The sequence below is a fragment of the Ictidomys tridecemlineatus genome, chromosome 8, assembly GCF_052094955.1.
Source record: "Ictidomys tridecemlineatus isolate mIctTri1 chromosome 8, mIctTri1.hap1, whole genome shotgun sequence".
NCBI lineage: Eukaryota > Metazoa > Chordata > Mammalia > Rodentia > Sciuridae > Ictidomys > Ictidomys tridecemlineatus.
In genome coordinates, this window is record NC_135484.1 from 62,691,510 (window position 1) to 62,714,446 (window position 22,937).

At 33.6% G+C, this 22,937-nt stretch overlaps 1 protein-coding gene across 2 annotated transcripts; it reads left to right on the top strand.

Moving 5' to 3' along the window:
* The first annotated feature begins 2,674 nt into the window (after nucleotides 1-2,674).
* On the top strand, nucleotides 2,675-20,708 carry Coq3 (coenzyme Q3, methyltransferase). 2 transcript variants are annotated; one of them, XM_005335877.5, is made up of 7 exons: nucleotides 2,675-4,482; nucleotides 9,066-9,183; nucleotides 11,361-11,513; nucleotides 14,250-14,349; nucleotides 15,771-16,013; nucleotides 18,855-19,014; nucleotides 20,409-20,708. In XM_005335877.5, the coding sequence occupies exons 1-7, from the start codon at nucleotides 4,233-4,235 to the stop codon at nucleotides 20,591-20,593; spliced, it is 1,209 nt and encodes a 402-aa protein (XP_005335934.3). In that variant the 5' UTR covers nucleotides 2,675-4,232; the 3' UTR covers nucleotides 20,594-20,708. The 2 variants fall into 2 exon arrangements, with proteins under 2 accessions (XP_005335934.3, XP_013218629.2); XM_013363175.4 differs by lacking the exon at nucleotides 2,675-4,482 and adding an exon at nucleotides 4,496-4,683.
* Nucleotides 20,709-22,937: the final 2,229 nt, after the last annotated feature.

Genomic DNA, 22,937 nt, shown 5'->3' on the forward strand with positions numbered 1-22,937 from the left:
TTATGTGTACTAAATAATGGTTCACTCCTGTAAAATGAAATTGCTAGAATCAATCAAGCCAGTGCACCAGTAGTTATTTGTAATGAATGATTGTATTTGACATTAATGGTCAACTCTGGAACTATATTTTACAGTCCACTTCTGTTTTACAAGTATATTTAAACACCTTGGGGTTACTATAGATAATAGGACTTACAATTCAATATATTTATTTATATTTTTAAAGTATAATATGACCTCAACTCAGTGGAGAAATGGTGTTTATGCAGGTTTGTGTCAATTACATAACATTAAAATTGTCTGATTTTTGTCAGTTAATAGTAATTATGATCATTGGGGTGGTTTACTTTAAGGCAGCCAACTTATAAGAAGAATGGGGCTCTCAAGGTATTTTAACTTAAGTGCTCAACTGTTTTCAGGGTCCATTTTTTATTTTTAGGCACTTATGCAGTGATAGATGAATCTCTTAAAAATGCTTTTAAATTTTAATTTTAAAAAGAAAAAGCAAGTGCAGAACACAAAAGTGTTTTAAAGTATGCCTTCTTTACCAGCAATAGTTCATTTGAAAAATAATGCCAGATTTTTGCCAAGGTCAGTGTTTCCTCACAATGAAGATAAAAAATAGATCTGTATAGTGCTCTTGTACCTCTACATAGGTTCTTAAATAATTTTGAGCAGTTACGCATTTATCTAAAGGAAATAAATCAACTGTGAATAAATGCATGTTTACCAAAATGGCTGTTTACAGTGCATTTAGTTCTTATAAAGTTGACATTTCACAGAATAACTTAGTTTGAAATTCTATATAGTTTAAACATCAATCATATCTGGAGACAAAGGAAAATGTGCAATATTTTATATGTAGGTAAGCTAATTGAAGTGTACCTAATTGAATTATCTAATTAATTTGTAATAGATAAGTTGTATAACATTTTCATATCTTAAGATGTTTTTTAGATTAATCATCAAGTGAAATATTATTTTCAAAATAAAATTCTACAGAAAAATTCTGCTGGCTATGATATACACATTTTTGGACAAGATAGGAGGAACTAGAGCCAAAAGTAGTATTTGATAATTTTATTTGCTATGCCCTAATTTGTAAGATTCTTATCAGTTAAATCTGTAGGGTTTTTTTTTTTTTAACCATCATGATGTTGGTGATTCTTATTAGGAATATCAGTGTTAGAATTAAAAAATTTGGGGCTTGGATTGTGGCTCAGCGGTAGAATGCTCGCCTAGCACCGGTAGGACCCGGGTTCGATCCTCAGCACTATATAAAAATAAAGGCATTGTGTTGTGTCCATCTACACCTAAAAAATAAATATTTTTTTTAAAAAGAATTAAAAATTTTTGAGTTTTTCATGTATTTAAATAATCATATATTTATGGAAAATTTAGAGAAATCACTTCCTTGACATGTGATGAAGTGTTTACCTCTAGTGGTAAGATTTTTATAATCACCTTCCATGGTTTAGGAGGTGAATGCTATAACTTATACATTATAAGTTAATAATTAGATGTGTAGTTTGGTTATGAAATCTTTTCTAAAATGACACTACCACAAAGTTTATAAATTCATTTTTTGAGACAGTCATTGCTCTGCCTTGGTTATTAAAAATGTCTTTTTAAAGAAATTCTCTTTAAAAATATTTCTAGTATATTAATCATACTTGATTTTTGTGAAGTGGGGGGTAAACCACACCATTAAGAGAATAAAGTGAAATCCAGAAGAGATAATTATAAGATTTGTCACAGGCCCCAAAAACATAAATAAAGATTGGTGTGGAATCTCATTAGTGTACATGTTTTCTACCATTGTAGACTTACCTTTTGTTAGCATGTTTCTAATGGTATTATATAGTAAATTTTTCAAACATAGTCCATTTTTAGTGTGAATTGTTGCTTCAAAGAAACATACGAACTGTAATGGTATTGAGTTTTAAAATTTTTATTTGGGAATTTTTACATAGGAGTTGTGGTAGACCCAAAGTTCCTATAATATTGCCTATGGACACCTTTACATTTAAACTTTTTTTCCCCCTCCTACATAAACGTACTTTAATTTTTCAAACTTCTAAAATGTACTGAGTATAGTTAAGTATGGAAGTAACATTAGAGTTATTGGATTGACCTGGCTCTGCTAAATTGATGTTTAGGAAAATCACTAAATTACTATGGACTTCTATTTCTTTAGCTTGTATAAGGAACAAAGTAGATGTTCTCTTCTACCCCTTAAGTGCTTCAGGTTTACACACACACACACACACACACACACACACACACAATACCTTTATTTATTTTTATTTTTATGTGGTGCTGAGTATTGAACCCAGTTCCTCACATGTGCCAGGCAAGCCCTCTGCCACTGAGCTACAGCCCCAGCCCAAGTGCTTCAGTTTTAAGTAGAATATGATTGTAGTGTCAAATCTAAAAGCAAAAGTGAGCTTTTATTAGCTATCAAATTATGCACATAATACATAATATGCATTACATTTGTATTATAAAAGTTTACCAGGTATCATCCATAGTTTTCTTGTACATTAGTTAAATCTGTCACATTCTAATTGTGATAGTGCAAATTATGATACATTTATTTTAAATTACCAATTTTTGTAGAATTTTGAGTAAATACACCAGTTAAATAGAGTGGATGTAGGAATATATCATTTCAAAAGTATAAAACTTTGTTAACCATTAAGGAAGCACTTTTCCCTTAAAAGTTTATTACAATAAAATTATAAAGCCAAATTATGAAATATTGGATAGGTATTAGAATTTTCTAGCGAAATAGGAAAATAAACTAGTAAACTCTAGTTTACAATAGGTTTATGGGTGAGACCGTAGAGATACTTGGAAAATAATCCCCATCACTAACCATACACTGCATTACAGCCAACACAACTTTGTTTCCAACACAGCTGAGGTTTAGGATCATTGGAAAAACCTTTTGTTGATGTTTGTAGAGAAAAGTACCATGACCCTCTTTCGTATCTGGGCCAAACTAGTTCTGATGATTCAAAAAGCCATTGTTTCCTGTCAGTATTCAGGCAAATCATTGATGCCTTTGTTGAACTGGGAAGGCTTTGAAACCCGTGTGGTATGGTGCAAATAAAACCATTAGAACTTTAAATCCGTATTTGCACTTTGGTTTTCCCTTGAATCTGTCACTTCAACAAATATGTATAATACATGCTAAATTTTCTTTTGTGCAGAGTTTTCTGCCTTCATTTGGAGGTATGGTCATGTATCTAAGGGGAGAGGAAATCTGAAGAAGACATAGCAGCTGAAAAGCCTGCATCCACTGTCAAAGAGGAGGTCAATATTTTAGCTCAGAAGCCATAGGTGGAAAGACTGTTCCTGAGTAACAAACTTTACTCGGTCAAAGAACCTTTACTTATTTGGATCTGCCTGATAGAACAAATTTTTTACCTTCAACATTGAAAATTTATCAACATCACCTAAGGAAAGGCCTTTTATATATTCAAAAGTAAAATGTGGGCTGGGGTTGTTGCTCGGTGGCAGAGCGCTTTCCTAGCATGTGTGAGGCACTAGATTCAGCCCTTAGCATCACATTAAAAATAAATAAATGAATAAAAATAAGGGCATTCTGTTCATCTACAACTACAAAAAAAAAAATTACAAAAAACAAAAACGTCACCACTATTCGTAGCTCCACATGGAAGTTTAGCAAGGCTGAATGTCTTCGGATACATAATCCTGTCCAGGAGATTATGTCATTTGCAGAAATTTAAAGTTTGGGCTCTTGAGCTGGACATGGTGACACACCTGTAATCCTAGCTATATTGGAGGCTGAGACGGGAGCGTGGTAAGTTCTAGGCCAGCGTGGGCAATTTAGCAAGGTCCTGCCGACTCAGTGGTAAAACTGCTGGGTTCAAGCCCCAGTACAAAACACAACATAAATTAAGAATCTTGGCCCTCTGATATTCGAGAGCCTTTGAAAGGGAAGCTGTTACACGTAAAGAATAAGTATTTCCATACTTTTCGTGATTTTAATCATTAGGGTCGGTGTCTTACATGGAGACAAATGCCCTTGGGGAGACATTTGTTAGAACTACAAGGGAATGAAAGCACAAAGTAGTGGCATGATTTTATACTTAACTATGAGGTTTTCGGGTGGTCATATAGGAATAGTCAGAGGCTATACAGGAGACGACCGTTTATATTATTGGAAGCATTTTATAGTTTCATTTGCATTCACAATTTGCTAGATGTTCAAAAGAACTTGCAACACGTTCATGATAAAAATAATCATAGAAGTCGGCAGTAGATGGCGCGAGTGGGTCTCGGAACCTTTCTATTGGGGATCTTCGGAGAGAGGAACCGGAAAAGAAGTGGGACCCTTTGCCACTATGTGGGGAGGCTGGAAGCTGAACTTCTTTGGGGGTCGCTTTTTAAGAGTGCTTGGGTCTGGGTGCCGGGGCACACAGGCGGAGCGTCTTCGCCTAATTTCCTGGGCGGGTGAGTATGTGCTAAAGTCCCTCAGGCAGCCCTCGGTGGGCCTGGCGGTTCTGCGCAGGCGCAGCGGGACGTTGTAGTGTCGCTGGCTTCCGCGCTGGTTCAACGCAAAATCTGCAGCTTGGCTTCTGACTTTGCCCTGCGTTCAACTCCAGGACCGTGTTATCGTGCTCATTTTTGCAGAGGCCAAGAAAAAGCTAAGGGGTTAGTGGTACTGTCCGGGGAGAGGGCAGCCAGCGGGCGGCCGGAACGTATCCAACGACCTTAGTCTCATTCTGGTTAATTTCCTGGCCCCAGGAGCCATCAACCCACTCTGTGATTACTGGAGCCTCAAGGTCGTGCTTTCTTTCTTTTGCAAGGGTCTGAAAGACACCAGTCGGTCTTCGTAGTTATTCGTAGCATTGTATCAGTGTTTTGTTTGCACATGTCTTGCCCCTTTTTCCAGAATTTAAAGGAGCTGTATTACTTTTTTGATTCGTTGATTCATTCAACAGACTATTTACAGTTAGGATCAAGAAAATAACTATCTGCATTTGGTGCTTGTATGTGACCATCAAATTATTGAACTCCCAGTATTAACCAAAAAGTTAAGTTCTTCGTTTACATGAAACTCATTTAACGAATACTGTATAATAGGAACTGTAATGGGCCCCAGGAATTAAAAAATGATACGTAAACAATCTCTTCTTTAAAAAATTAATAATAGAACCAAGATCGGGATATAATGAATTAAAAAATGGTAAATCTAATAGCCTACAAACAGAGTTGACTAGTTGGTATTCTCATACAGTGAAAAATAGTACAGTCAAATAAAAACAATATAAATCCACTTGTATTCACACGGAAAATAATTAGGATATACTTTTAAGTATGTAAGGTACAAATCAGCGTGTGTTATGAACTTGGAAATATATGTCTAATTTTGGCAGTGATTGCCTGTTGGAGTAGGTGCTTTTCAATCATTTTATCATATATTATGTACTTTCCCCAAAGAACTTTTCAATAAACATGTCTTTTATAATCAAATTAAGAATAAAGTCATTTCCAAATTGGGAGTGGGTGAATATAGAAGGAGCATCGAATCTATATTTGGGATCAGTGAAACTTTCTGAACAAGATATTTATAGAAACTGTCTTGAAGGAATTGGATAGTTAGAAGCAGTTGGAGACACCAAAGGACAAACTTGAGAATCTAAGGTTTGTAGGAAACTGCAAAGTGTTCCTTGAACAGTGTGTAAATGGAGGGCAGGAGGTGAGACAAGAGACCTTTTAGGCCATGACAAGTTCATGAAGTCTCTTGAGGTTGTTTATCCTGAGGACAGTGGAAATTATTGAAGGAGCAATGTGATCAATTAAAAAAAAAAAAAACACTCCACAGCTGAGAAGGAGACAAGTTTGGGCTCCAAACTTAAGAGCAACCCACACAGGAATTGATTCCTGGGGGAAAAAAGTGTTGTCAGGGTAAAAGTCTGTTGCCTGTTTTGTTAACTCACAGTGTGGAGTCTGCTATAGTTGACTTTCAAGTTAATTAAGTGAAGTTATTCCCATTCATTTAAAATCTCAAATACAAGGAAGGATTCACATTAGGAAAGGAATTGGTTATATTCTGTTTATTAATACATACTCAGTTGTAATAGGTGATTTTTAAAGCTCTTGAGAATTCTAGCAATACTGATGAGTAATAGATTCATTTTCCAGAAATAGAGATAAGAGGAAGGTCAAGGAGTATCAGAGGGCAGGTACTATTAAAATCTGTGAGGCACAATTTTATAAAAATACCTTATATTTCCTCATCTATGCATCATAATTAATATAATTATTTAATAGTATTTCATTTACCTACCCAAAGTCATAAAGAGGGTGGTATTTTGTTTTTGTTTTGTTTTGTGGTACTGGGGTACTGTGATTCTCTTGCCTAAGCCTCCTAAGTCACTAAGATTACAGTTGTGTAGTACTATGCCTGGCTAAAGGTAGACCAGAGAGAGTTGGTGAAAGAGGAAATAACATGAGCAAAAGCCTAAAAGTACAACTGTTCCTGTCCCCCTTTCTTTAGAACACTGTAGTGGATTTGGACTATGCTATGAATGCCCTAAAAAAACAAGTCTTTACCCTTTGACCCCCTTCTGGGGTTTGAGTACACATTTTATAGTCCAAAACCATATTAATCATAACTGGCTGTTGCAGTGGTTCAAAACCATAAAACAAACTCATGAGATCTAAAATCATAAGCACAAGTGGGAGTGGGTAAAAATATCCCTAGTTGAGTACAAGTTAAAGAATGGTTACTAACACCTAGACAATCAATCTCTGATAGGGTACACTGTCCAAGAAAAACGAGAACCAAAGAGAGAACAATTTTACATTGTATAAGAATTGCCATTTTGTGGGGCTGGGGCTGTGGGTCAGTGGTAGAGTGTTTGCCTAGCACATGTGGGGCGCTGGGTTTGATCCTCAGGACCACATAAAAATGAATAAATAAAATAAAGGTATTGTGTCCAACTACAACTAAAAAAATCTTTTAAAAAAATAGAATGGCCATTTTGTGTTGCCAAACATGCTTTGCTAAGCAACTATTGATGGATACAGAGGCTAGGCTTTCCCATAGAAGAAGCAGCTTTTACAGGATGTGGAGTCACAGGGTAAGATGGAGTCTTGTTTGGTCATTGTCCATATAGCCTGGCCCATAACATTAGGTACCTTTTTTTTTTTTTTTTTTTAAAGATTCTTTGGGATTTACTATACAGACAGTAGGAACAGTTTAATTTCTGAGAAATGTCTCTCTTGTATTTTAGGAAGATGTTGTGTAGAATAGGTCTTTATTTCTTCTTCAAGTGTTTAGTGGAACTTTCCAGTGAAGCCAGCTTAGCCTGGAAATTTATATTTTAGAAGCATTTTAACTATGAATACAATTTCTTTGGTGTTCATATGACTTTTCATGTTCTCTCTTTCATCTGACATCAGTTTTGGTTGTTTTTGGTTGTTTCATGGAATTAGTCCATTTTGTCTAATTGTGAAATTTCTGTAGTTTGTAGTACATCATCATCCTTGAAATGTCTGCAGGTCTGTAGTGATAGACCCTCTTTAATTCCTTTAATTCAGTCTTGCTAGAGGTTTATCAATTTTATTGATTCTTGCAGTGTGTTAACTTTAGGTTTGATTTATTGTCTCTTTGTTTTTGTTTTGTTTTCAATATCATTGATTTCTACTTTTATCATTTCCTCCTTTCTGTTTACTTTGGGTTTATTTTGCTCTGTTTTTCATAATTTTAACTATAAAACTTGATTGTTGATTTGAGAACAACATTTTAATATGAATATTTTAGTTCTATAAGTTTCCCAAGTACTGCTTTAAAAACATTTACAGAATTTTATACATGATATATTGATTTTCATTTGGTTCATTGTTTTTTATTTTCCTGAGATTTTGTCTTTAATTTATGCATTTGTTAAATTTCAGGTGTTTTGCTCTTTTCATGTTATCTTCCTGTTACACATTTTGAGTTTGATTCTTTTATAGTCAAAACCATACTTTGTATGATTTCAAATTTCTTAAAGTTGTTAAGATTTGTTTTATTTTCCATGATATGGTCTATATTTATAAATGCTTTATGCACGCTTGAAAAAATGTATACTGTTTTATAGTTTGGGTGTTTCATAAATTTCAATTATATTTTATTTGTTGATGATATTATTTAATTCTTCTGTATCCTTGCTTATTTTCTGTCTAGTGGTTCTACCAATTACTAAAGGATGGATGTTGAAATCTTCCAGTGTAGTTATGGATTTGTTTATTTCTCCTTTCAATGCTGTCAATTTTGGTTTTATTTGTTTTGAAATTCCATTATTTTGTACATATACATTGTATTATCTTCTTGGTTTCTTGGTGGACTGTTCCTGTTATCATGATATAATATCACTCTTTGTCTCTGTTAATAGTCTTTGTTATAAGTCTTTTTTGCCTAAATGTTTACTGAACACCTAAATGTTCTGCAGCTGAGTAACTGATTCATAAAACAAGTCCCTATGTGAATTTGAACGTATAGACTGGGTGAGTGTTTATTTTAGCTACACATACAAACACACACAAACACACACACTTTTTTCCCCTGTGTAAACAGTGTTGAGCATGTGTAAAAATTCATTTAATGTCACTAACATGGAATTGACAAAATTTGAACTAGTTTTGACAAATCACCTCAGAATTAATATTATCCTGTTTTAAAAGGTGACATTTTATATGAGAACATCATTTTTTGTCATTTTGTGCAACATAATGTGACTACAAAAGCTAATGACGTGAGAAGCTTTTACATATGCATTACTTATTTTTGCTAATTATAATTTCAGAAATATCTGGATAGAATTAGATGGCAGAGAATAAGACCTTTATTTTGTTATGTTTTGTTTGTTTGTTTTGAGTAGAATCTAAAATTGAGTAAAAACTCCTTTGTAATTGAAAAAAAATAGTCGTAATGTAAAATAAAATTACCATATAAAATGGAATTTCTTCAGTTACATGTATATCAGGGATTCTTACTGTGCAATGTTTTTCTCTAGACGTTTAACTTTTTTCCCCACTTTATTCAGAGAATCAGCCCACTTGGACTCTACAAATTAAACCATGGGTTTTCAACGAATACAAAACCATGTGGTTCAAATCCTGTAGGATGACCTTTTCCTGTTTGAATAGAATAAAAAATTACAGGTGAGTTTATTTATTACTCTGGAAAATATTTATATAATTATAGGTTAAAGTAATTTAGTACTGATTCTTTTTAATAAACTTGTTTAGTTTGCAGTTGTTCATATATTTTGATTATAGTAGCTTTTGTTATTTAAATATTCTTAACTTAACTAATTTATATTTTAACAACTTTTAGATTTGAAAAATTTTAAGTTTATAGAAAAGTTAAAATATATAGCCCACACATATCTTTCATCCAGATTCAGAGATAGCTTTTATATTTACTAGAATACTGTATTACTTGAAAAAAATGCAGGGCTTAAAATCAGAAACAAATATGACAAGGTGGATAAGTATACATTTTAGGTAGTAAGAATGAGTCAAAGTATGACTTTCTGTATTTATATTTTATAAACCAGTTTCTAACCTTGTAAAAAATAATTGCTTCAGATGAACTCTGATTTCTAAGTGCATTGTCCTATTTCTTTTAAAAGAGATCTTTTGAGATTGGGTGTCTGTGAAGCCATTCTTATTCAACTGAACTCACTATTATCTGTTGTTAATTAGTTCTTGATTACTAAGACTATGCATTCAATATGGAAAAGGAAATCAATATTCCTAAGATAATATTAAAGAAAAGTGGCATTTGAATCTTTAAAAAAATAAGGAGAAGAAGAATGAATGAATGAATCTAGAATGTATTCTTTATATGTAGCTAAGAAAAGCAGTACAAATTGAAGGGTATTACCTTTCTAACTTAGCAACACAAGCAGAACTTTGGAGTACTTTTCTGTACTCTACTGTGACTTCGAACTCAGTGTAGTATCTGTCTAATTTCTGTTTAGTCCCTGTTTGATCTTATGTGATTAAAAATGTTAGGTGAATGATATACTTTTCTAGGCCTTTTCCTTCGATTATTTGACAAATGTCTCCTGAGCATCAAGTATGTTCTAGGAACTGTACTAGTGACTAAGAATATAATGGTAAGCGAGACAGTTCATGCTGGCCTTTCATAGTACTTATGGTCTAGTGGGGAGACAGGCATGACCAAATAATTATACAACCAGAGGAGGAAGTGATATAGGAGATAAAATAAGGATACTTGACCCAATTTTGAGGATTAAGGAAGACTTCATAGATGACATTTCATTTAAACTAAGAGCTGATGAGGGGCTGGGGTTGTAGCTCAGTGGTAGAGTGCTCACCTAGCATGTGCGACGAGGCCCTGGGTTCGATCCTTAGCACCACATAAAAATAAATAAATAAAATAAAGGTATTATGTCCAACTATACCTAACAAATAAATATTTAAAAAAAAAGAGAGAGCTGATGAATGAGGAGGAAAACAGGGATGTGGGAAGAAAATTCTAGGCAGAGGGAACAATATATGCAAAGTGCCTAATGAAAGAGCAAACATAGCCAGTTCAAAGAACTGAAAAAAGGCCTGTGTGACTAGAGAGGATGAAGAGAATTACAGGAGGTGAATTTGGAGAGGGAGCAAACGGGTGACCAAAAATTTCGAGCATTATAAACCATGCTAAGGATTTTAATCTTTTGCCTAATGATACTGGGAAGCCATAGAAACATTTTACGTGAAAAAATACCATAATCAGATTAATATTTTGGAGTAATTAATCTGTATGCATCATGGAGAACAGATAGTAAGGGGATGAAGTAGGGTGTAGCCAGACTGATTAAAGGGCTGGGACAATAGTTCAGAGATGATGGAAGCGTGGACTTGATGATAGCATTAGAAATGGAGTAATAAGGTGGAGGCACCTGGGTTCAAATCCTGGGTTCACCTCTTACTTAATATTTCTGAGCCTTTCTTTTCTAATCTGTAAAATGGGAATAACCATCGTACTTCCTTGTAGAGTTGTCTGAAGAAGTGAGATGACATGTACTTGGCATTTAGTAAAGGTTCTATAAATGTAGCTTTTTATTAGATGTGACCCAGAAGGCCAAGTTTTATAAAGTTCCATTTTTAGTTGTAATTTACTTTGAAAGCAAAAGTGAATATATATATATATATGAATAGTGCAATTATAACAAAACTTGATTTTAAAGCATCAAAATTGAGCAATCTTTGTATTTACAATGTAACAAATTATAAATAAAATATCTTTCTACACAGTTTATCCCATATTACATTTTTGAAAAATAGCACTATTTGCCTGGCTCTTTGTTTTCACCTCTTAGGTCTCCTTGGAAAAGACTATATAGTACTTCACAGTCCACAGTTGACAGCAGTGAGGTAAAAACCTTCCGGGCCCTGGCTCACAAGTGGTGGGATGAACAAGGAGTATATGCTCCTCTTCATTCTATGAACGACCTGAGGGTGCCATTTATTAGGTAACAAAAATTCCACATCTTTAAAAATGCAACTCGTTTTAAGATTCATTTGTTTTGGATTCATTTTTCTCTTGGTTTATACTTAGGTTCAAAATTCTAAATTTTAAATCAGAGACATTCTCTTTAGTGTCCACTATGTGAAATCATTAATTTTTTATTATCATTAACATATTATATTAACATTATCTAAGATCTAGGATTCTTCCATAACTCAATTTGGAGCATATTTGGACATATGAGTTAATTAGAATTAATTCTTATAAAAGGGAGTTCAGATCCTAGGTCATCAAGGCCATTTTATAGCTACTGACCTGCTGTGGCCTTCAGTTCATGAATGTGCTTCAGTCCATATTTGCTGTGGGAGATAAAGCAAGGCCAGAGACCATCAGGGATTGCATTTAAGAAATAGTTTATTTGATCTCTCCACTTATTTGTTCATTAAACACTTTTGAACAACTCATAAGGGTAAGACCCTGAAATTGTCATATAATATCACACTCAGATTCTAAAGGAACTCTCTGATTAGTTTTTGCTTTTTCATCCAGAATCAGTGCAGAAAAAAGGGAAATGTTATCACTGAATTTGTGGATCACTGAACTAAGGTAGAAAATAACAGAATTGTTGATGACTGGTTCTCAAAATGCAGGCCCTAGACCAGCAAGCATCAGTCTCACCCAGGAACTCAGGTCTCATCCTGGACCTGCTGTTCTAGGATATTAGCAGTCTATGTTTCAGCAAACCTTCCAAGTGATTCTGATGCATACAAAGTTTGAGATTTCTATTCAAACTATTGTGACATCTTTATTTAGACATCAAATAAAACAAATCACCTAGAGCAGTGTAAGATATGGTTACAAATTTAGATTTTATTTTCAGCACAACTAAAAGCCTTCAGAAGAGAGTGATGTGACACAAATTTTGATTCAGAGGAGTCATTTCGACTGTTGAAAAATGGATTGGACTTCATTTGAATTGAGTACTTTATGTGTATTATAATATCTCAAAGTAATATTATACATTATCATTATACATGTCATTATAAGAATGTCATTATACATGTCATTCTAAGAATTATACATGTCATTCTAAGAATTATACCTGTCATTCTAAGAATTCAATTAATTTTATTAGCAATATAGGATAGCCAAAGATCTTTATTATATGTAATATATATTTTAATATAAATATAATTATAATTCATATGCAGTCTGACTTAAAAGTTCACTTTACATTACCATTAGGTATATATCTACCATGTGTATATGCACATGTACATGTGTTTGTGTGTGTGGTAAAGGATTACTATGATCATCTTAGAAATAAGTTTGCTTTATTAGATATCATCCTACTTGTTCATACATGAGAATACAACTAATTTAGAAGATTAAAAGAGAATTGAAGCCAGTCATGTGGTACATACCTATAATTCCAGTGGCTCAGGAGGTTGATACTAGAGGATAGCAAGTTAAAAGCCAGAATCATCAACTTAGTGAGGCCCTGAACAAATTTAGTGGACCCTATCTCAAAAATAAAATGGACTGCAGATGTTGCTCAGTAGTTAAGTACCCCTGGGTTCAATCCTTGGTACCACCCTCCCCTGCCACACACACAAAAAAGGGCTCGAGTGGTAGAGTACCTGTGTAGCAGCACATGGAGGCACTAGGGTCGATCTTCAGTCCCATATAAAAATAAATAAAATAAAGGTATTGTGTCCATCTATGACTAAAAAAAAAAAAAAACAGAATTAGGAAGGGAATATGGACAGCTTTTGTAAATATAGATCTCTTCTCCTTTTTAAAAAATATTTTTAGCTGTTGATGAACCTTAATTTTATTCATTTATTTATATGTGGTACTAAGAATTGAACTCAGTGCCTTACACAAGCTAGGCAAGCACTCTACCACTGAGCCACAATTCCAGCCCTCTTATCTTCTCCTTTAAGTCCTATAAAAGTAACCTAAATTGCTGACCTAAAGTGGTCTAGCAAGTACTGATGATATAGCCAATAGACATATTTGTATCCCATCCTGTTGCTACAGTTTGATTCAATAAATATTTGAATAAAATTCCTATGAAATAACCTATTTGCTGATAAAGGTCTAACAAGTACTGATGATGTAGTAGGTGCCTTGCATTTGTATCTGTTCTGTTGAGTCAGTTTAATTAAAGTGTTTTAAATTTTAAAATTAGGTTAATCAAAGCAATCTAGATTATTTTTCTTTAGATTATCACTGAAGCAATAATTAAGTCATAATTACTACTAGATTCTGTTTTAGAGCTTTGCTCTAAACTTTCTACTTTTGATTATTGAAAATGTTTTATAAATTTTTTTCTTTCCACTTTTTAATTGGTACATTATAGTTGTATATATGGTGGGAAATGTGGTTACATATTTGTACATGCGCATAATATAACCATATAATTTGGTCAGTATCACTTCCCAGCACTTCCCCCCTCCCTCCCCTCCTCCCACCCTCCAGACCCTTTCATCTACTGATTTCACTTGGATTTTCGTAAGATCCCTGCCCCACTTCACCTTTCTTTTCCTTTTTTCTCTCTAGAATATTTTGTAAATTAAAAGTCATCTAATGTTGAAAATAAAAGATCTATTTATCCAAAGTTAATAACCTATTAAAAATGGGAATTAACATTTCCTTGAAAACTGTATGCTTTTAAGACTTTTTGTTGATCGAATTGATCATTTATTTTTATATATTTTGAATTTTTTTTAAAAAGAGACAATCTTTTGAAAACAGTTGCTAATCACCAGCTAGGAAAACCTTTGTCTGGGATGAAGATTCTTGATGTTGGCTGTGGTGGTGGATTATTAGCTGAAGTAAGTGACTTATTTTTCTGCCATTTTTAACTGAGAAAAAAATTGAGAAGTGGGCTTGTTGCATCATTTATCCTTTTTACGAATAGTCTTATTAATTTTTTAAATGCTTGTTTAATATTTTCATGATTATAAAAGTAATTCATGCCTTTTGAAATTTTTTAAAAACTAAAACTTTTAGAAAATTATACTGAACTTTTTGTTGTTAGTGGTGGTAGTGGTAGTTTTTAATAAAAAACGGGGCATAGGTAATTCAAATACCTTTGTATGATCTCTTCTGTCCTAAGAAATTAGATAGTTTCTATTGATTTAAATGCAATGATAAGTTGTCCTTTTGTACTTGTTTTAATAACAAAGCTATCATTTACCTACTTGTAGGATTCTTTCTTTTTTAGAGAACTTCAAAGAGTTGTCATCCTTCCTGTGAAGAATATATGCTTTAGTTTATAGTAAATTTACGCCTTGCAGCTATATTGTATTCTGTTAACATGGGGACTTTTTGTTATTTGATCTTTTAAATATTTTAAACAACAGTAGGGGATATAAAAGTCTTAAGATTCAATGGAATGTGATAGTGTTGAGGTCCATAACTCAACCAAGTTTATTATGTGACTAACAGTCCTTGATATGCAATTAAGTTCCTACATGCACAGAAAACCTGCTCCCACCTGGAAGTGGGCTAGTTTCTTTTGACATCAGTTATAAAAGTTCAGAAAGCCTAAAATATGTGAATTAAGGATATGTGGTGTACAAATTATAAATGAATAAGATTTTACTGTGTGTTCTGCCATGTGTTCAGTGTATTGTTGCAGAAATTATGTCTCTAAAGTTAAGATGATGGGACATACTTTTAGCTTATTGACTAACCTTGTTTAATAGAAACACAGTATAAGTTTTGATTAAAATTAAGACTGTATTTAAATATTTGGGAATGTCATGGGAAGTATCCAGATGTAAAAGATGAACAAATAATTAGCTATGAATTATTTCTAGGGCTTGGGATGTAGCTCAGTGGTAGAGGGGTGCTTATGTGCATAAGATCCTGGGTTTGACCCCTAATACCACATATTCATACATAAAAAATCAAATCTGGTCAGTCACAGGAAAAAACTATAAAGAAGAAATTGGTTACTAGAAATAATAGCTGTTTTTACCATGGCGTGTTACATTTATTGCATTTCAGATATTTAACACTGTCCTACATTTATGTAAATGTACATTTTGATTGTTGTTCTCACTTTTAAGCTTCTTATTATGGAAAATTTCAACTGTATACAAAATAAAGAAGATAGTATATGAACCCATACTCAAAAATGATCTTTAGTAATTATCACTTTGTGGTTAATCTCAATTCATTTTTGGTAAGCTTTTTATTGCTAACGTGTTCTTTTTTCTTCCTGAGAGTAACTTTTTTATGCCATTAGCCTCTAGGGCGATTAGGTGCTTCAGTTGTTGGAATAGATCCTGTGGATGAAAATATTAAAATAGCACAGCACCATAAATCATTTGATCCAGTCCTGGATAAGAGGATAGAGTACAGAGTATGTTCTCTGGAAGAAATTGTGGAAGAGAAGGCAGAAACTTTTGATGCTGTTATAGCTTCTGAAGTTATAGAACATGTGAATGATCTAGAAACATTTATACAGTGCTGCTGTCAAGTGTTAAAGGTAAGACTTTCTCTTGTGAGTGCATGTGTATATCCATAACGTTAATATGTTCGATAATACTTTATCAGTCTAGCAGATAAACTATAAAAGAGAAGAAACCAAGAATCCAGGATTAGGGGATAGCCTCTGTGCTGGTAATTACTTCTGCCCCTCAGGTTGCCCTCAATATGGGGTTTTTTGGGGTTCTATTAGTATATTGATGTCAGGGATCTTGAAAAATATTGGTGCTAAACACTGGAAAAATAACAAACACATTTATAGTGGTATTTTTCTATTGATCTAGATTATAGTCTGGATTAAATACTTAATAGCTATCATATGATAATTTACCAAGAAAGTGATTTGGATTAATACTTACAAATCAACAAAAACAATGATTAGCATAAATTTACTTAAATAGCATTTGTTAAGTAAATCTGTGTTTTCAGTTTATGAAAGGATCACTTTATACATATTATTTTGCTTGATCTTATCTACAGCCAGATGAGGAAGGAAAGATGGGAGTTATCATCTTTGACTTTTGAGGACTGGGAACTGGTGAGATGTCAAAGCTGTTAGGTGGGGTTTAAGGCTAGATCTTTTGATTCCAAATCTGGTTCTTCTCATTATTTATTATGCTTATATAATTTTCCACAAATTTAGTCCTCCAAATGTGGTTCCAATTTTATACACACATACACACACACACACACACACATATACACATATATATATATGTGTGTGTTTAAAATAATTTATTTAATTTTTTAAAAGATAATTTTGGGGGAAGGTATTGGGGATTAAACCCAGGAGTACTAGTTGCTTCCACTGAGCAGCATCCCCAGCCCTTTTTATTTTTCATTTTGAAACAGAGTTTCTTTAAATTACTGAGAGCCTCACTAAGTGGCTTAGGCTGGCCTTGAACTTACTCCTTCCTTAGCCTCCCTAGTTGCTGGAATTACAAGCCTGTACCACTATGCTCAGCTTAATATCTTTAATGTGCCATTATTATTAAGGTTTTAACTGTATTGTTTACATATTTAAGATGTAACACCTTAAGGCCAAAAGCTAAAGGAATAAAATACTTATCCCATGTCCAAGTAGAGCTTTTTTTAAAAAAAAAAATATTTTAAAGTAAGTTTAGATTTATAGAAGAATTGTGAAGAGAATACAGAGTTCTCTTCCACTATTTTCACTTTACATTAAAGATTCACATCATAAGGGTAAGAACTAGGATTAGTCAAATGAAGGGTCTAGGGCATAAAATTGAAGGAGGCAGCTATTAGGTGCCAGCCCTGCACTGCACTGCACCCTGGAAGGGACCGCCTGTTTCAGTTCTGTGCCCTAGAGCCTCACTTGCCTTGCCGTAGTTCTGTACCTGCACATAACCCCTGGCACATAAATAAGCCATGAACATTTGCATTATGCTTATTAACTGTACAATAGAGTTTGTTAAATTTCATTAGTTGTTCCACTAATGTCATTTTTCTGTTATGGATCCTATTAAGGTTCTTGCATTGCATTTAGTTGCCATGTTTCCTAACTCTTCTTCAATCTGTCAGTTTCTTGGTGTTTTCTCTTACATGGAATTTTATGAGGCTTATCCCCTATTTTTCAATTAAAACACCTTAATTTTTAAAAAGTTTAAAATTCTCTTTTGGTGGTACTGAGGATTTAATCTAGGGGCATGCTCTGCTACTGAGCTACCCCCTCCACCCGCCCTAAGTCCATATATGATTCTTTTTTTTTTTTTTTAAGCTGGGGACTTAACTAAGGGATGTTTTACCACTGAGGCACATTCCAGTTCTTTTTATTTTTTATTTTGAGACAGGGTATCCCTAAATTGCTGAGGCTGTCTTCCAACTTGCGATCTTCCTGTCTCAGTTGCTGGGATTACAGGTGTGCACTATTGCACCCAGCATGATTCTTAAGATGCTAAAGTTTTACAGAGAAAAGTTAACGTGACAATATAGTATGAGGTGTTCCAGTGTTTAAAAGCACACACTGATATTTCAGGGTCTTCTCCTTTTTATTTTTGGTTTGGGGTGGTATTTGAAATATATTATCTCTTCCCTGCCCACCTCTGGTCCCATATATACAGAAAGATTATTTTGAAAGGAATCTTTGGCATCTTATCCTCATCACACTAATAAGAAAGCATAAAAGAGGGAGAGAACATTAATGTCCTTGCTGTTTGTGATACTAAACATAGAAACACCATAAATGTAGTTAAAAAAAAGGGGAGACATAAATAACCCCTAATTGCTTTGTATTCATCTAAGTGCTTATCTTGATCTGTTCATAATCTTTGTACAAATGTAATCAATGCCAAAACAAACCAAAAAAAACCCAAACATTTAAACTTTAATATTTGAATGTTCAAACCTTACCATTTGAATGTTTTGAACTGAAGACCCTTACTGGCAATGTACCCATGCATAAGATGTGTAGCTTTGTGCTGTACCAAAAAACTTAGACTGGCACCCAAAAGGAAGCAGTGGTAACACATTAGAATGTAAATGTGAACTTGTAACGAAGAAGAACATCTTATTTCTGTATTTTATTTTAAAATATTTGATGTGTACAAAAGAACATATGTAAAATAATGTGTCAGTAATGTATGATTTTTAAGAGTTATAAACCCTATTGTATAGATTCAGTGAATCTGAGTGGATTGCCTCAAGTAGTAGATTTCCCAATAGAAAAAATAGTATTTTGGTAAATTATATTTTATTTATACTCATGTAACAAACTGCACTTAAATTCTTGAAGGAAGGAAAAGCTTTTACCTAACTGATACTCCTAATCTTTTGCATTTGACTTCAGTACAATTTTCTCCTTACATAATTTTGCTTCTTTTAGCCTGGCGGTTCTTTGTTCATTACTACAATCAACAAAACACAACTGTCCTATGCTTTGGGAATTGTTTTTTCAGAGCAGGTTGCAGGTATTGTACCAAAGGGTACTCATATGTGGGAGAAGTTTGTTTCACCTGAAATGCTAGAAAGTATTCTGGAATCAAGTAAGTATTAATTTTTTTTCCAATTTTCACAGCCTAACTGAAACTTTAAAATGTACTTATAATTATTAATCACATAATCTAGCATTTAATTAAACAGGTTATTATTTTTTGGATGTTGGTTTTATCTCAACTATGTCATCAACTTTTTGAAGTTAGAATTAAGTAGATACTACTTTTTTTCTCACCTGTGGCATCTAACCCAGGGCCAAGCAAATAATAGATGATTAATGATCCTTTCTGGCTATTTAGTCCTCGTTTGTTTAAGGATGAGATGTTTGTACCTCATCCTTAAGCAAATGAGGACTAAACATTACACCCCAGTTTGCCCTACCAAGCCCTGCGTTTACTGGCTAATCTTATCTATTTTTCCTGATTCTTCTACACTTAGATGTATTTTGAACTTCATGTCACTTTTAATGTTTTACATTACTTATAATCTACTTATATTATTATTTTTTTCACCTTTTTCTGGCCTGTGTATTCCTTAAAGGCAAGATTATATCTCCTTTTTGTATTTCTTATAGTATCTTGCTCTTGCTTTACATATAGGGAACACTCAATGTGTTGAATTCCTGTTAAGTAATTCATATTTCTCCATTCATTTATTTGACTTTTTTTTTTTCTGTACTCGGAATTGTACTCGGGGGCACTTTACCACTGAGCTGTAGCCCCAGTCCTTTTTATCTTTTATTTCAAGGCATCATCTCACCAAGTTGCTGAGAGTCTTGCTAAGTTTCTGAGGCTGGCCTCAAACTTGTAATCCTCCTGTCTCAGCCTCCCAAATTGCTGGGATTATAGTCATGTGCCATCACATCTGGTTGGCATTTGGTATTGTTGAGTATTTCGATTCCTTCTTTCTCATACTTTTTATTCATAGAACATCATATCAATAAAGTTGATTTTACTTGGAATATTATCAGTCCCTAGGAATGTAGTAAGTTCTGGAGAGTTCTGTGAGTACTTTTGTTGAAAATCAAGTAGAAAAAAATATTTTGCAGAAGCTTTATGGGAATAATCTGATAAAGATATTTTCTGTAACAGCTAATATTTATTGAATACTTACCAAATTCCAACCCTCTGCTTCTTTATGCACATATCTCTTCCATTTCTAACAATTCTATGGTAAATGTTCGGTATATGTGAGAAAACTGATTCAGAAAGGAAAGTGACTTGCCTGTAGTCACCATATAGTAGGTACCAGAGCTGGGATTTAAACTCAGGCAGTATACTTTGGAGAATGTTTAGTAGTCTACAGTGAACTATCACGTGTACATGGTTACAAAGTATTTTTTGCCCATTACATTAAAAATCTTTTGTTAATGTGAAGAGTGAAAGGAGATTATTGGCAGTTGGAAGGTATTTATTAAACCTACATTTTTTTATATTTTTTTCAGATGGTCTGTCAGTTCAAACTGTGGCAGGAATGCTGTATAACCCCTTCTCAGGTTACTGGCATTGGAACAAAAATACCAGCCTTAACTATGCAGCTCATGCTGTGAGATCCATGGTACAGGAACACACAGTGCCTGCTGCTAATGCTGCCACCAGCGCAGGTGTGCACGAAGAGCTGAAGAAATGAATTTTTTCTGAGGACTATAGTATTAGGGCTGAAAGTCTGATGTTTACAGATTCAAAAAAAATATACAACTTATATTTTGAGAGAGAATCATAAATAAAAGAAGGTCATTAAAAGAGCTAAATCTTTGGATAAAAGTTTTTACGTCATCTAATAGTGACTTTCAAGGGATTCTATTGATAAAAAAGTTTTATCACTTTTGTTATATAAATAGGCTATGCATGATTCATTGTATCTTCCAGAATACATCCCCCACCTTCCCACATACATACATAATACTTCCCACATGTATACACATACATTTATGCTGTCATTTATTTTAACTTAATAATAAGAAATCTATATCATATACATTTCTTTTATTTGGTTTATTTAAAGGCTGTTTGCTCCAGACTGATGAAAACCAAATGTAGTTATCACTTATAGGAAAATAAAATGTTTTTTTCCTTTAAATTTGACTTCATTGGAAAGCAAATGAGATGTTAAATATGAACTGGATTTGAACTCAGACATTTAAATCAAGATTTTCAGATTATGATGAACATACTTCTGTGTACAGTTCCTTAAAAGTTTTATGGTCCTTTAAAAAATAATTAGTGCATTTTAATACTCAGAAAAAAGGGTCAATATGGCATATTCCTATTTGCATATAACATAGCTTGGTCATATCTACTCCCTGCTTTTATCCTTCTTTTTTTCTCCCTTCCTCTATCCTCCCATCTGCTTCCTCTTCTTTAAGAGTCTCTTTGCTACTTTCATGTCATTTTTTTCTCCCTAGAATGGGGGAAAACAGATGGGGAAACATGGGGGAAAACAGATGACATTTATCTTTCTGAGTTTGGCTTAATGTTATGATCTCCAGTTCCATCTATTTTCCTGAAAATGACATGATTTCATTCTTTATGGCTGAATAATACTCCACTATGTATATATACAAAGTTTTCCTTATCATTTATCTATTCATAAAAACTGCTGATTCCAGGGCTGGCATTATGGCTCAGTGGTAGAGTACTTGCCTCGCATCTGTGAGGCTCTGGGTTCTATCCTCAGCACCACATAAAAATAAAATAAAGACATTGTGCCCACCTAAAACTAAAAATATATTTTTTAAAAAACCCTGCTGATTCCATACATTCACTATTGTGAATTTTGCTGTGATAAACATCAGAATGCAATTATCTCTATTATATATTGACTTTAATTTCTTCATGTATATAATAAAGAGTTGTATTCCTAGATCACATGGTAGTTTTATTTTTAGTTTTGGAGGAACCTCTGTACTGATTTCCATAGTGGCAATTTACATTCCCACCAACAGTATAAAAAGATTCCATTCCCCCACATTTTGACAGCATTTTTTTTTTGTATTCTTGATAGTAGCCATTCTGACTTCTGTGAGATGGGCTCTCAGTATAGTTTTTTGTTTTTATTGTTTGTTGGTATTTGTTTTATTTGGTACTGAGAATTGAACTAGGGTGCTTTACCACTGAGTTACATCCTGAGTCCTTTTTATTTTTTATTTTGAGACTACTGAGGCTGGCCACAAACTTGTGATCCTCCTGCCTGAAAAATCCCTAATTTTTGGGTTTACAGACATGTATGTTCATTACTATCCCTGGTTCAATGTAGTTTTGATTTACCTTTTCCTGATGACTAAATATATTGAACATTTTCATGTAATATTGGCCTTGTGTGCTTCTTTTTGTAAAAAGTATCTCTTTAGTTCATTTGCCCACTTATTGATTAGGTTTTTTTTTTATTGGTGTTAAGTTTTTTGAGTTCTTCATATATTCTGATTATTGATCCTCTTTTCATTGACTGGCAAAGGTTTTCTTCCAGTCTGTATCCTATTTCTTCACTCTGCTGTTTCCTTTGCTGTGCAGAAGGTTTTTAATTTGTTGGCAGCTCCCTTTGTCAATTCTTTCTATTACTTCTAGATTTTTGGAGTCCTATAAAGGAAGTCACTCTCTGTGCATATGTCTTGAAATGTTTCCCCTGTTTTCTTCTAACAGTGTTAAAGTTTCAGACCTTACCTTTAGGTCTTTTTTCTTTTTTTTTTTAAAGAGAGAGAGAATTTTTTAATATTTATTTTTTAGTTTTCGGTGGACACAACATCTTTATTTTATTTTTATGTGGTGCTGAGGATCGAACCCAGCGTCCCACACATGCCAGGAGTGTGCGCTACGGCTTGAGCCACATCCCCAGTCCCCTTTAGGTCTTTTTGAGGAAAAGATCCGTTTTAAGTTTTTGAGAACTTGGACCTCACTAAGTTGCTGAGGCTGAACTTGAATTTCTATCTTCCTGTCTTGGCCTCTTGAGTCTCTGGGATTACGGACATGTGCCACTG

Excerpts from the sequence above, each read along its gene's own strand:
- Coq3 (XM_005335877.5), top strand. The coding sequence starts at position 4,233 with ATGTTCAAAAGAACTTGCAACACGTTCATGATAAAAATAATCATAGAA. Across the intron at positions 9,184-11,360 it reads AATAGAATAAAAAATTACAG|GTCTCCTTGGAAAAGACTAT; the intron begins GTGAGTTTATTT and ends TTCACCTCTTAG. Across the intron at positions 14,350-15,770 it reads GTGGTGGATTATTAGCTGAA|CCTCTAGGGCGATTAGGTGC; the intron begins GTAAGTGACTTA and ends TTATGCCATTAG.